The sequence below is a fragment of the Rhopilema esculentum genome, chromosome 1 (genome assembly GCF_057945365.1).
Source record: "Rhopilema esculentum isolate cy_ngs chromosome 1, ASM5794536v1, whole genome shotgun sequence".
NCBI classification, from domain to species: Eukaryota; Metazoa; Cnidaria; class Scyphozoa; order Rhizostomeae; family Rhizostomatidae; genus Rhopilema; species Rhopilema esculentum.
Window position 1 is genome coordinate 1,850,872 of NC_142815.1, and position 12,872 is coordinate 1,863,743.

Below are 12,872 nucleotides of genomic sequence, written 5' to 3' on the forward strand. Positions count from 1 at the left end.
AAAGTGTGGGGGCTAAAACCGTATAAAAAGAGGCTTTTCTGGTAGTTTTATACTTAATATTTGGCATTTTTTGCAAAAAGTGGGAGGCTAAAGCCCCCCCAGCCCCCCCTCCTGCTCCGCGGTGCCTGTCACGCAGGCTAAGAGGGGTTGGCTCTAAAAGGACATGCAGCTGTTTCCGCGCTAAATTCAATTCAATCACGATAATGCAATTCAATTGTTGTTGTTGGATGCTGCAAATGCAGTTTTCTTCGCACGATGTACGCAAAGATGCTGGAAATTCACTGCATTTACTCCATGCAGGTTGAATTGTAAAGTTTGCAGATGCTTAGCTGTTGTAAAAAAGCACAAATTTGGTAAGTTGTCTTTCTTTTTCAAATTACAAAGATCAAGGTCGTGACATAAGGGCAAAGATCGTTGTTTTGTGGTTTGGCTAGGCCAGTGGAATGCTACTATACGCAAAAACAACAAACTTGCCCTTGGCGTTCCAAGATGCATTATTAGAATTTCGGGAAGAAGCATTTGTCATTAAGGTAATTTGTCTTAAAGGAAAGAGTTATTGCTCGGAGTTATTTCAAGTCCGTTACTTTTATACAACCGATTAAAAAAAAGAGTAGGGAAAAGCAAAAATCGCCTGGCAAATAAACTTAACGAAAATGCCAATAGTTCAAGTGCATTGCAAACTGTACTGGCGTTTTGCATACTGGGCTTCGTTCAAGTTCAGTGATCTTTCTCTTTTTCATGTTTTTGTGGGATTTTAGTGGTATTTTTTTGTCAATATCCAACCTGTTAGCCCAAAACTCCTTAAAAATTTGCACTACTGGGCTCATCCTGGCTCATCTCTTTTTGCAAGGCTATAAAGTGACCAGTCCATTCGGTACTACATTTGTTTCTGAAACTATTTCTTGCCCAGGCTGGAAAATTTGCATACGCTCACAGCCATGCTGGACTTCTTGTGCTTACACCTCTGACCTTTTTGACCCAAATATCAATGAAGTCACGTATATTATACTATAGTAATGTATATAGTAGGCATGGTTGCTCCCAGCTCAAATGCTTCTGCTGGTAGGTCACAGCTAATAATGTGCCTTGGTCTCAATCAAGGGACAATTCAATCTTGCAAATAGTGTACAAGATTTTCCCTAAAACAAAAGGATTTCCAGGGATTTTCAGATAAAACAATAGGATTTTAACATAAAGTGTAGGAGATTTTCTTGGAGTGATTTGCCCCTTGTCTCAATGACACGTAAGCAAAATCATACAAGTTTTCCAATCTTGTTTCTTACAATACCCCCCTTGTATTTTCATGGCACCTGCCCATAGGTAAGAAGATAAAATGTATATTTTTAAATATAATCTAGCATGTTTAGGAATTGTTAAGAGTTGTCCTAGCAACAATAGGTAAAGGCTCTGTGTATGGAGTGTGATGCTCTGTGTATGGCTCTGTGTTTGTTACTGACCCGGATGTGTGAGCAGGACCTTGCAGAAGAATACCTTCAGCATACCTTTCATAACTACGCACCCATGCCTAAAAGTAAGTGATACTGGCTCTAATATGCCAATAGAGTATTTGATATAGCTTTTAATATGCCTAGTACACTGTGTTTTTCTATTCTCTCATTATTTATACTTATTAATTATATATATTATATTTATTCATATTTATATGTATCATATGTTGAAACCTCATATGCAAGCCTAACTGCATCTCAAAGCATTTCTACAATGCCCCTGTTTTGACTCTTAGTTCTTTAAGACTTAGTAGAAAAATACTTATTTTTGTTCTCTAGAGTTTGGTTTGGTCACAGAAGACAAAGAACATGGAGAATGGCGTTGCTCTGTCCAATCAAGCCCCAGAAAGCTATAGAGACAGTCCTAGTTTTGATGATTTTAACCTAAGCAATGATAGCACGCCAAAATATACTGGTAATTTTCTAAAATTATAAGTTTTTTCATTTACATTTGCTGGCATCAAGTGCAGTGCATATTTTTTTCTGGTTAATGTTAGAGGTTAAACGGCTTGAACTTTTTCAATAAATTGCAGCAAGATGTATTACAATTCTTATTTATGACTTATCTTAAGTCATAGGTACGAATTTTACAACTAATGATTAATGATCTTCAACTGTTCAATCAATCCAGGGATTTTATAGTAATTATGCTGTTGTAGTTGTTGTGTTGTTTTATTGTGATTGACATGTCATTCACGTTGCTTGTCATTCATGTGATTGGTTGTAGTTAATAGAATCCTACTGTTTAGTTGAATTTAACATGCGTTCATATTTGGAGTCGAGGATTTTTTAAGAGGTATTCGGGAAGCGTTTTCAAGAGGATTTCAAGAAGGTTTTGATAGCGTTTAAGTAATCATTCTAAATAGTTACGCATTCATTAAGTATTGTCATTAAGTATTGCTGAATTGATTTTGTATATATCTGATTGAAACAATGGCGTCTCCGATTGAATCCAGCCTACCATAGCTGACACACAAATAAATTTAATAAAAACATAACAATGAAATTATCGATTGATAAGTTTGAATGGCCAGAGGTTGAAAATATTGTGTATTTAATGTGTATATAAATTTCAGGAAAATACAACTCTTGCATGGACTCAGAATATTTGCTGAATGCTCATGCTGATGCCTTAGCCAAATGCAAGGATAGTGAATTGCCAAGAAATGTAAGGTACGATATCTGTGCATCAAAGATTTTATGTTTTTTTAAAAAGTTAACTAAAAGTTTAAATCTATTCTGTTGTTGCAAAGATTAGCCCACTGCAGGGGCCTAGCTTGTTTAGCTAACGAGAATCAGTGGCTATGTTCCAGTTTGCTTGCATACTGCGGTGAATGGCATACGAACCCCCTATCAAGCATTTATTTAAGAGTACACTAGCAAAGATTAGATAAACAGACACTGCTGAGCAGGGGGCTGAGGGGGCTTTAGCTCCTCCCCACTATTTGCAAAAAATGCATGATATTCACCAGTGAATCACTAGTCAAGCTTTATTGGTTCTAGCCCCCCCCCCCCCACTTTTTAAAGAACCCCCACATTTCCCAGGTCTCCGCGGTGCTTGATCAATAAACAAAGGTAGTCTATTTTGGTAAAGCGACCCCCTCCCCCAGTTGTTCCCTTGTTGTGGTACAGCAGAGGTGTGAGGATGACTCTTTGGTTAGAGACCTAGACTACAGAACCAAGGGTCGGTGATACGTGTCACTTCCATCATCAATTTTTCTCTAACAGAGAGGAAAATCAACAGCTCTCCAGCTATTCCAGGCGTAGGAATCACGATGTGTGGTCACATCGAAGTAAAGTACCAGAACACTGCTCGATAAGCATAGCTTCTCAGTGTCCTTAAAACTACACTCGGCAGCTAGGTGGTGACCAGGCCTTGCTCTAAGTAAAATGAAGGTGCTCCATAAAAAGAGCCCCTTAGAAACTCTAGGCGCTCTATTTCGCACCTCTAAGTAAATTTCCTTGAGAGCATCCTTCGAGAGCTTTAGGAGATCGAGAGCTTCATATTGAAAGCTTCGGAAGAATGTTAAATATGAAATTCAACGGTGATACCAGAAAGCACCATAATATGAAATAACAAAACATGCAACAAACACTATGTTAATATAAATATAGAAATATAATAAAATAAAATCGCAAAATTGTTCAGATTTTTCTAGGTATGTAAGTTGCCATCATTGATTAGCTTTTATCACTACTGTTATGTTCAGCTTCACATATTGCTTCATCAAAGCGCATGGCTTTAAATCGAACATTTAACTTTGTTTCCTTTTTTCATGTTATCCATTCTATAAGAAACGCTAGAACATCTACTACTCGCAAAAGCAAATTAAAAATGAAAAGCAATGCGATAATTTGGACGGAAACGTGATCGCTGATTTGCACAGGCGCTTTTAAGTTATTAAAAAAACTGAAAATAATATATACCTCAATAGAAGATTAACGCTTGCTCGAAAATCAAATAAATCTGCCGGAGAATACGCTTGATGGCCTGTGTCCTCGATGGTTATTAGAGGGTTATTAGAAAAAAAATGATATTGAAAACCCAACGTTGAATTTGCTGAATTTTTTCTCAAGGGGTAATCTTACGCAAATCATAATATTGCGGTCTGTTGGGAAGATTGTTTATGCTTGATCAAGTTGATTCAACAAATTCCAAAAATTTATTTTGCTCCGTGTTAATATTGTTTTTACGTTTTGAGGGGCTCTATAAATCGCTCTCCAAGGCTTTTTTTGGGTGCGCTCTAGGCGCGCGCGCTCGATCGAGCGCCTTTCCGGGCAAGGCCTGGTGGTGACCGAAGCTAGGATGGGGGTGTATCCAGTTTCCACATTTTCGCTTCTGTGTGGTTTATTTTTGTTTTCGGCATGCTTATTAACGCTAACTTAAAATATGAAATTAATTATTTCTGTCTATTTAACTATGTTTTGGTAACATTATTTATTTGTCGTCCTTCCTTCGTTATTAAAAATGTTTTCATTTCATTTGCTAATTTCGTTACTATCCCAACCAACACATCGTGTCTAATTCCATTTCCAATATCGTTTTGTATAAAAATCTTACAATACTGTATTTTGGACAAATTTCCTGTCCATACCTATACTCTTTTCGCAGCTTTTCGGCTACAGCTGTCGTAGCCACTTACGTCATCATTTACTTCCTCGTTCCCAGGTCATATTACAAAGGCCAAAAGCGTTTGATTGAATCATTTATGAACAACAACGATGAAATAGATGCAAGATCATTGTTAAAAGACGTTGCATTAGCTGGACAGATTTCATTTTTCGCAAATCTTGTAAGTTTTTCTTAGAGCCATTAACGTACCTCGATTGTTTTCGACACGGAGTTGAGTTTCACGTGGACCGCTGCTAAAAACGATAAATGGCCAAAAGGCTTTTTCTTATCGCGGTCCAAAACTGTGGAACGGTCTAGAAAGGGCTACTAAATTGGCCTCCTCCCTGAAAACCTTCAAAGAACAACTATAGTTGGGGACAACTTTTATTTCATCTTTACGTTCACTTTTTATAGCCTTAATTTTGTTAAACATTGTAAATTAGGTTAGGTTGGTAAATTTATTTTGTTATTAGTATTATAACATATTTATTAGCGCTTATTTTAATATTTTAAACAGGTCAGGTTGAAAGACATATATGTATGAACCTTTAACCTGTATAAATATTATAAAATGAAAAATAAAATGAAACCGTCAGAAAAACCTTGTTGTGAGAGTAGTTTTTTACATTAAAGAATCTCAACCCGGGACGGGCTCAGGTCACTTTTGCAACCCGGGATGAAATTTCACCATGGGGTGACTTACACATGTTTTCTAAGCTCCGAGCGTTTAGGGGTTTAAAATGATTCAACAACGAGACGTAGTCCGCTCTAGAACTTAAAATACTGAGCCGAAAGTGGCCCCAGGCTCAGGTCACTTTTGCAACCCGGGATGAAATTTCACCATGGGGTGACTTACACATGTTTTCTAAGCTCCGAGCGTTTAGGGGTTTAAAATGATTCAACAACGAGACGTAGTCCGCTCTAGAACTTAAAATACTGAGCCGAAAGTGGCCCCAGGCTCAGGTCACTTTTGCAACCCGGGATGAAATTTCACCATGGGGTGACTTACACATGTTTTCTAACCTCCGAGCGTTTAGGGGTTTAAAATGATTCAACAACGAGACGCAGTCCGCTCTAGAACTTAAAATACTGAGCCGAAACTGGCCCCAGGCTCAAAATATCATGTGAAGGAAAGCCAAATTTCAATTCAACAAGTCTTAACCGGGCCTGATGACCAAGCCAGGTTTATGTTTTGGCGTGTAAAGGGTATTTAATTTCCTACATTTTAAACTGCCTTGTTTTTTTATATTTTCAAACTGTAAACCTACTAGCAAAATTGGTTCATAAGTGTCCCGTATGTAAACATTTGCAATATCAAATGAACGGATCCTGTGGTATGCAGCAGCGTTTCTTTTGTGAGGTCGTTCGGCAAAATGAAGCTTTTTTGCTGAGAAAGCTTAAAGTCAATGAGAGTTTTGCTTCTCTAATGTGCATGTTTATCTTAAAGGCGTTTCGACGCATTTCGATTATCATTTGAATTGCCATTGGTTGGTCTACACAATAGACCAATTGTTACATAACCATCATTTGAATTGCCATTGGTTGGTCTACACAATAGACCTATTGTTACATAGCCACTCGACAATGTAAGGCTAATTGTTAACTCTGAAGGGTTGACTGATGGGACATGGAGCCTTTAAATGTAGTAAGAGTCCCAAACTGTCACGAAAAACTTTTGAATCATGAAACTGTCAATCAAATTTGGATTGTGATCTAAAACTGCCAATCAAATTGGGACTTTTGATCTGAAGAGCCAGTCACAGAGCAAGCTGTCAATCCAGCTGCATCTGATTGGTTGAGACAGTAAGCAGTCAATCATATCGATCTGTTCATTCTTTTATAGCTCTTAATCACAGCGAAGGCAGTAGCAGTGGGCCTGTCCGGATCTCTCGCAATAGTATCAAGTTTAGTGGACAGTGCAGTTGATTTGGTGTCAGGTTTTATTATATGGTATACAAGCAGGGCGATGCGAAAGACTGACATATATCATTACCCAATAGGTGAGTTTTTTGCTTTGTTGCTTCACATTTATTTTGATTCGATATTAACTATAGCTAACAATATAAACATATAAATACAAGTTTAAACAATCAAAATTTAATTTGTTGTTTTTAAGTGACGTAATCCGAACCCTAACATCAACCTCCCTCAACTTCTCATACCTCAACATCCCAACTTCTATCCCTCCTTCTGTTTTTCTCCTCCTAGCCCATCTCAGGTTTTACCATTCGGTACTTCACCTTCTCTCAAACCTCAATCCCCATCATCCACCCCTCTACTTCCATTCTACCCATAAAAATATCACACATATACACCCGTCCCTTTCCAACGCCATTCTACTAACCGTCTCAGCTTCTAAAACCGATCCCGTTTCTGTTCATGGGCCCTTTTCATGTTTTCTTCTCTTCTCCTTGATTTTTTTTTAAGATCAATAGCCTATAGTTTATTATAAATAGCATAATTTAGTGCTAAAAGGAAAGTAGAGGGTAGCAAAAGTAGAGGAAGACAAAGGCACAATAAAATTACGAGATTGAACATGGGTCTCAATACTGGCAGAAGAGGTTCAGCAAAACTGTTGACGTTTTCAAGTGGTAGAGAGGGATTGGAAACCATTATGGCCAATGTCCTGGAGGAACAAGGCGTTTAGAAGAAGAAGAAGTTGAAGAAGAAGAAGAAGGAAAAGAAGAAGAAGGAGTAGGAGAAGGAGAAGAAGAAACAAGAGTTAGCTATTAGGCTTTGGCCTAGAGTCCCAAAATTTCAACGCTATATTAAACCTTAAATCTTCTTTGCAGGTAGAACGCGCCTTGAACCTGTTGCCATAGTAATACTATCGTGCATTATGGCAAGTGCATCTGTCGTCATGATTCGTGAATCGATAGAAGGAATTATCAGCAAGAATGTATCTCCAGATTTGTCCGCCGTGTCCATTATCCTTGTTGCAGGTGAGCGTTTTACATTCAGTCTCTTTACATAAAGGCTGAACTTTGCTTTCATATCTGAGGGTATGCAGTGTTGAAGGCGACAATCACTAGTGGCCCTATTTGCCAAAAAGGGACAATTCTGCAATTATGATTGCACTAACTCTAGTAACAGTTTTGTAGGATTTTGCATTCCTCAAGACTCGTATTTGGAATCTTTGCTTTTCATTTTATATTCGAGAAGTCTTGAATGTACGTTCCCAAACAATTATACCAATATCATGTGCCAAAAAGTGTTATATATTATCGCAGTTTGCTTGTAAGCAGAAATAGCACTGGATATTTTCAAGTATTTCAAGTTGACAGCATCAAATATTTACTTTATCTTAATTAATACCTATTTTGTTTTGCAGTTACAATTGTTACCAAACTAGCATTGTACATCTACTGCCGAAGATATGATACACCGTCGACACAAGCATTAGCAACAGACCACATCAATGACACCGTCTCTAATTCGTTTGCCCTCTTATTTGGAGCACTAGGTAGGTATTATGCTAGATGTGTGACTCAGTTCAAGGCTTTTTAGAGAATTTAATATGGTGTGAGAATGGATCAGTGGGTAGGGTTGTGAACTCAAGGGTCTTGTAACTGACATGACTGCGATCGAGTCCTGGGAATAGGGTGGTGCCCAGTCTTTCTCCCGTCGACCACTGCGTTGACATGTCTTTCGTGATAAATCGCTTCGGCACATGACCTCAATAGTTAGTTGGCTATTGTGGCTGAGTGTGTAGTAAGCACGTTTTTGTTACGAAAATCACATAAATAATCTTACAAATGGATTTTCTCTATGCTCCGACCTAGACTTTACAACAATGACCCAACTTTCACCCAGAGTGGGGAGAGTCGCCAGCTCTCTGTAATTGCAGGCGTAGGAATGACGAGGTGTGTTCACTTTTTCAGTAGCTATGGTCACAAACTACAGATTAAAGAGCCTTGAGTTCGAGTAACTTATATGACGGAACTTTCATCTCGAGTGAAGAGAGTCGCCAAGCTCTTTTAATCCGGGCATAAGAATCGCGAGGTGTGGTCAGAGAAAGGACCAGAGCACTGCTCGATAAGCATAGCTTCTCAGTTTCTGAATAGCTATCTATATATTTGGTGTATAGAACAGGACGGTTCTAATTTCTACTCCGAGTTTCATGCTTAACATTTCAGGCAACTATGATCTATGCAAAGCTTGCTATCACAAAGTTGCAAGTCATCACGGTTATCTTAATCATCAACAACTGTTAAAATTATGGTTGTTATTATATTTAGTTGTTATGTCCCTTGAGGTATCGGTAATTTGTATATTTATGTCTATAGTAAGTTGGTTGTATCAAAGTTTAGCACTTTAACGGCAATTCAAAGTGACTTTTTGAAAAGTTTAGAGGGAAAAGAATTGATTTTGCAAAGAGGTAGAGCAGGATCCTTGGATTTCGACATCTAGACCTTCATAAGATGATACACCTCAGGCCAACGGAGGCATCTTGGGTCCTATGGAAAAACACTGAATCGGGACCCCTATTTGTGAACTGCCAGACAACCCAGTGCCCAAAAGCATGTCATTCACAATAGGAAGATGTAAAAGGAGAATTTTTATCGTTAACTAGGGAGAGCTTAAAGGCTCTTGCGCAACCGACATGCTTAGCGGCAGCTGTCTTGAAGAAATTATTTCGTATTTTCTTGCAGTATGATATTAGGCTGGTTTTGAAATATTGTCGCAAAGCATGCCGGTTGCCGAAGGGCCTTTAGGTTGTAGGAACGTCAGTTGACGAAATTTTAAAGATTTTTGAAATCGAGGTGAACTAGAGCGAAGTTTTAAAGACTTAAAAATAAAATATTTTGGGACCCTTTTTGGGCAGGACCCCAAGTTATCGAACTAAGTTGCCTTTACTCGGCTATGCAACAGCCTCACACATGTCCGCAATTTCTCCGAAAAAAGGGTACTGTCTCAGAATTTATCTAAAACATTGAAATTGAATCAATATGTGTTCTTTAAATTCTTTCAAAGATTTCAAGAAAAAAGGTACATATTTTAGTTTGAAATTTCAACAATCCAATTATATAATTGAAATTTCTTTCTGATTTTTAAATGACTCTAAAATGGATTTTTAGAGAAACTTGAATTTTGTTGGTGCTGACGACTTTTTATAGGCCTTGTCTAGTTGACTGAAAAAATAATTTTTATTTCTTTTATTTAAGGAACATATGTCTGGTTGTATGCAGACCCGATTGGCGCCATTTTGATTAGTGTTTATATATTTGTTAATTGGTGGAAAACAGGAGCTCGTAAGTCAAATGTTTTGAAACATATCGTTTTTTTATTATTCATTTGTCTTTCATGATATTGTGAAAATGAAATTGTTGTTTCCTTTAATCTTTCTTTATTGATTTTCTTTGTTAAACATCACTTTTTTCAAGTCCCGAGCTTCGGTTTTTCTTCTCTCCCTTTTCAAGCTCCATTTTGGGAAGTTAGGCCATCAACTTGTATCCGGTGATGGTGGACCATATAGAATTTCGCTCATGCCATTCACCTTCTCTATTTTCATTTGGTGTTTCGTTTTTTTTGTTATAAATTGCTACCTTTCAGGTTTAGTCTGTAAACAAGCTTACTGGGCAGTAAACAAGCTGCTGTACCTAAAAATAAATTATTTATGAATGTTTTTTTCAATTAGTTTTATTTCTATCAATAAATTTTACAAGCAACTGTACAAACTTATCAACTCCTCAACTTCTCAATAGATTGATAAATTATGAAAAAAGAAGGAAATTTAAGAAATAATAAAACTAAAATTTTTGATTCTGTCGTTTATACTCTGATGATGTTTATACTTTAGTATGTTTAAAACTATTTGCTTTTTCAAAGCCATTTATGAGAAATACTACTCGTTGCTTTGTGAATTTTTATCCGCTGTGATCCTCGAAAAGAGCTACTAGTGGACATCCGGTACTAGTCGACAATGTAGACATTTCCTTAAAAATTAGCTACGCCATATTTCATTTTCAATATGTTTTAGGATTTTACTGCACCGTTGATTTATGAGTTTTGACCCGAAATTTCAACCAAAAGCATTATTTTTGACGAAAGTTCATTCCTACAAGATTTTCCATTTAAAAATTTGAGAGATTTTGATATTGTATGACTCCTTCTCCCAAAATACAGCATGAACAGTTTGAAGTTGAAAAATCATTTGTCTTTTTACTAATTATACGGAGACGTAATGCTATCATCTTAAATTAACCTCTTATCAAAAACATAGCCTCGTATAGGCTCAAAATCCCTTTTGTTGGAGTTCTTCCCGTCCTTGTTAATGTATACGAATTTATTCATAGCCTGTCATTTATATGGGTAGTATTCTGCGCATAATGACGTAAGCAAACCACACGGATCCAAGGAATCTTTTTAGTTTAACATTTTATGCTTTCAAAGAGCAAATCAAGAACTTGACGGGTAAAACTGCGCCTTCGCATATACTACAGCGGATCACATGGATCGCAGTGACGCATGATGATCGAATTGAGAAGATAGAGACAGTCAGAGCATTTAGAACTGGGAATAGATACCTCGCAGAGGTAAGTTATTGATTATTGCAATGTTAGGGATAAGGGAGGTGTCTGGGGTTGTTAAGAGTGAAATAATGGGGTATCTGAAATTGGACCATGGCATTGACGTTGGTATAGAGGGCATCAGTTTGCTTATCCGCAACCTTTTGAAAAATTCCCAATTTTCACTATTTTTGAAAAATACTCCTTTTCTGAGAACTTCAAGCCCTTCTCTACCAGTGTCAACTTCCAAGCATTTCTGTTGCCTTCTTCCGCCTCCAATTGGCAGATCAAATCAAAATCTTGTTAAACGCAGGAAACTCGATGACTAGAATTGCCCCGAGTATATTTCACGCTTGAGAGAGCTGTGGCTTTTTGTTTTCTTCTTGTGGACCTCTGAGAAAGAGACAAGCAAGTAGAACTTGGAGCAAATCTACTCGATAGCAATACAATATTACCGTAGGTCCTCGAGTAAGCCCCCACCTTCGAAATAGCCCCCCTGGAATAAGCCTCCACCATAAGCCTCCAGTTTTTTTGTGAAATAATCCCCCACCCTCGAATAAACCCCCATCCTCGAATAAGCTCCCTCCCTAGAGTACTTTTGGTGAAGTAAGCCCCCACCCCCGAATAGCCCCCCGAATAAGCCCCCAGCCCAAAATGTATTTTGCGAAACAAGTCCCCAGGGGCTTATTTGAGGACTTGCGGGTTTTACTTGATAGGCCCCAAATTTAAGCTGAATGATTTGTTCTTTTAAACGGTATGGGTGAAATAAGAAACAATTCAAATTCGTTATCAAGAATCCCGGAAAAATAAGCGGGAATTCAGTTTATTGACGACGTCAGAGTTGATGTCTCTATGCATTGTCTAAATTCGTTATATTTTGATCTAGGTTGATATCGTTTTACCAGAAGAAATGACGTTACGGACAGCTCATAATATTGGTGAAACCTTACAGCGTAAGATTGAACAACTTGATCAAGTAGAGAGGGCCTTCGTTCACGTGGACTATGAGTTCGGCCACGCAGCATCAGATGAACACAAATATGTAACTGCGTAGCAATATTGGAGTAGTGTTTTAGGTTTAAAGCTGTTGTAAAATTAGTAGAATTTCTAGCGTTCAAAACTCAATTTTTGTACAGAACCAGAGCATATTTTAAGGATTTCTGACTGTGCGGCACAACCTCCAAAGGGGCTTGCCTCATGTGCATTTTTCTGGGCCCAAGGGTGCAGAGTCAAATGCTGGAAAGTAGTTGGCCAGAACGACCATAGGGCAACTCGATGTTTTCAATTTTAAATAAAGAGAATCATTAGGCCCTAGTTGTCACCAGACAGTATGTGAAAGAGCTCTTCAAGTAGAGCTCTTCAAGAAGCTTTTTCACGTTACCCTACTCTAGTGAATAGCGTATGAACGTGTCTTCTTGCATGTTTACACTCTTTTTTTTATAAGAACAATTTTATAAGAACACGAGCCTCAAAATTACTTAAAATTTAAGAACAAATTAAGAACAAGCTGAGGCTGAGCTTCTTCATAATGCAATTTTGAACAACGTTTTTTCTCAAAATCGAGGATTTTTAGCGGTGTGTGGGTGCTTTTTTGGTGGATATTCAAATTTGTCAGCAAATTAAGGCTGTCTCACTCACTTTGTTAGCAAATGAGGCCTGAACACCTCCCTAGAGCGAAGAAGCTAGCAATAGCACTGCTTACACCCTCTAAATTTAAGAACAAATTAAGAACAATCCAGCCTC

General features: G+C 37.8%; 1 protein-coding gene across 2 annotated transcripts; it reads left to right on the top strand.

The window, feature by feature from the left end:
- Nucleotides 1–162: 162 nt before the first annotated feature.
- Nucleotides 163–12,502, top strand: LOC135690291 (uncharacterized). 2 transcript variants are annotated; one of them, XM_065207801.2, is made up of 10 exons: nt 173–353; nt 1,788–1,923; nt 2,585–2,681; nt 4,678–4,801; nt 6,464–6,620; nt 7,413–7,562; nt 7,952–8,083; nt 9,786–9,872; nt 11,014–11,156; nt 12,016–12,502. In XM_065207801.2, the coding sequence occupies exons 2-10, from the start codon at nt 1,818–1,820 to the stop codon at nt 12,181–12,183; spliced, it is 1,164 nt and encodes a 387-aa protein (XP_065063873.2). In that variant the 5' UTR covers nt 173–353; nt 1,788–1,817; the 3' UTR covers nt 12,184–12,502. The 2 variants fall into 2 exon arrangements, with proteins under 2 accessions (XP_065063875.2, XP_065063873.2); XM_065207803.2 differs by lacking the exon at nt 12,016–12,502 and having other exon boundaries at nt 163–353; nt 10,917–11,102.
- The last annotated feature ends 370 nt before the right edge of the window (nt 12,503–12,872 follow it).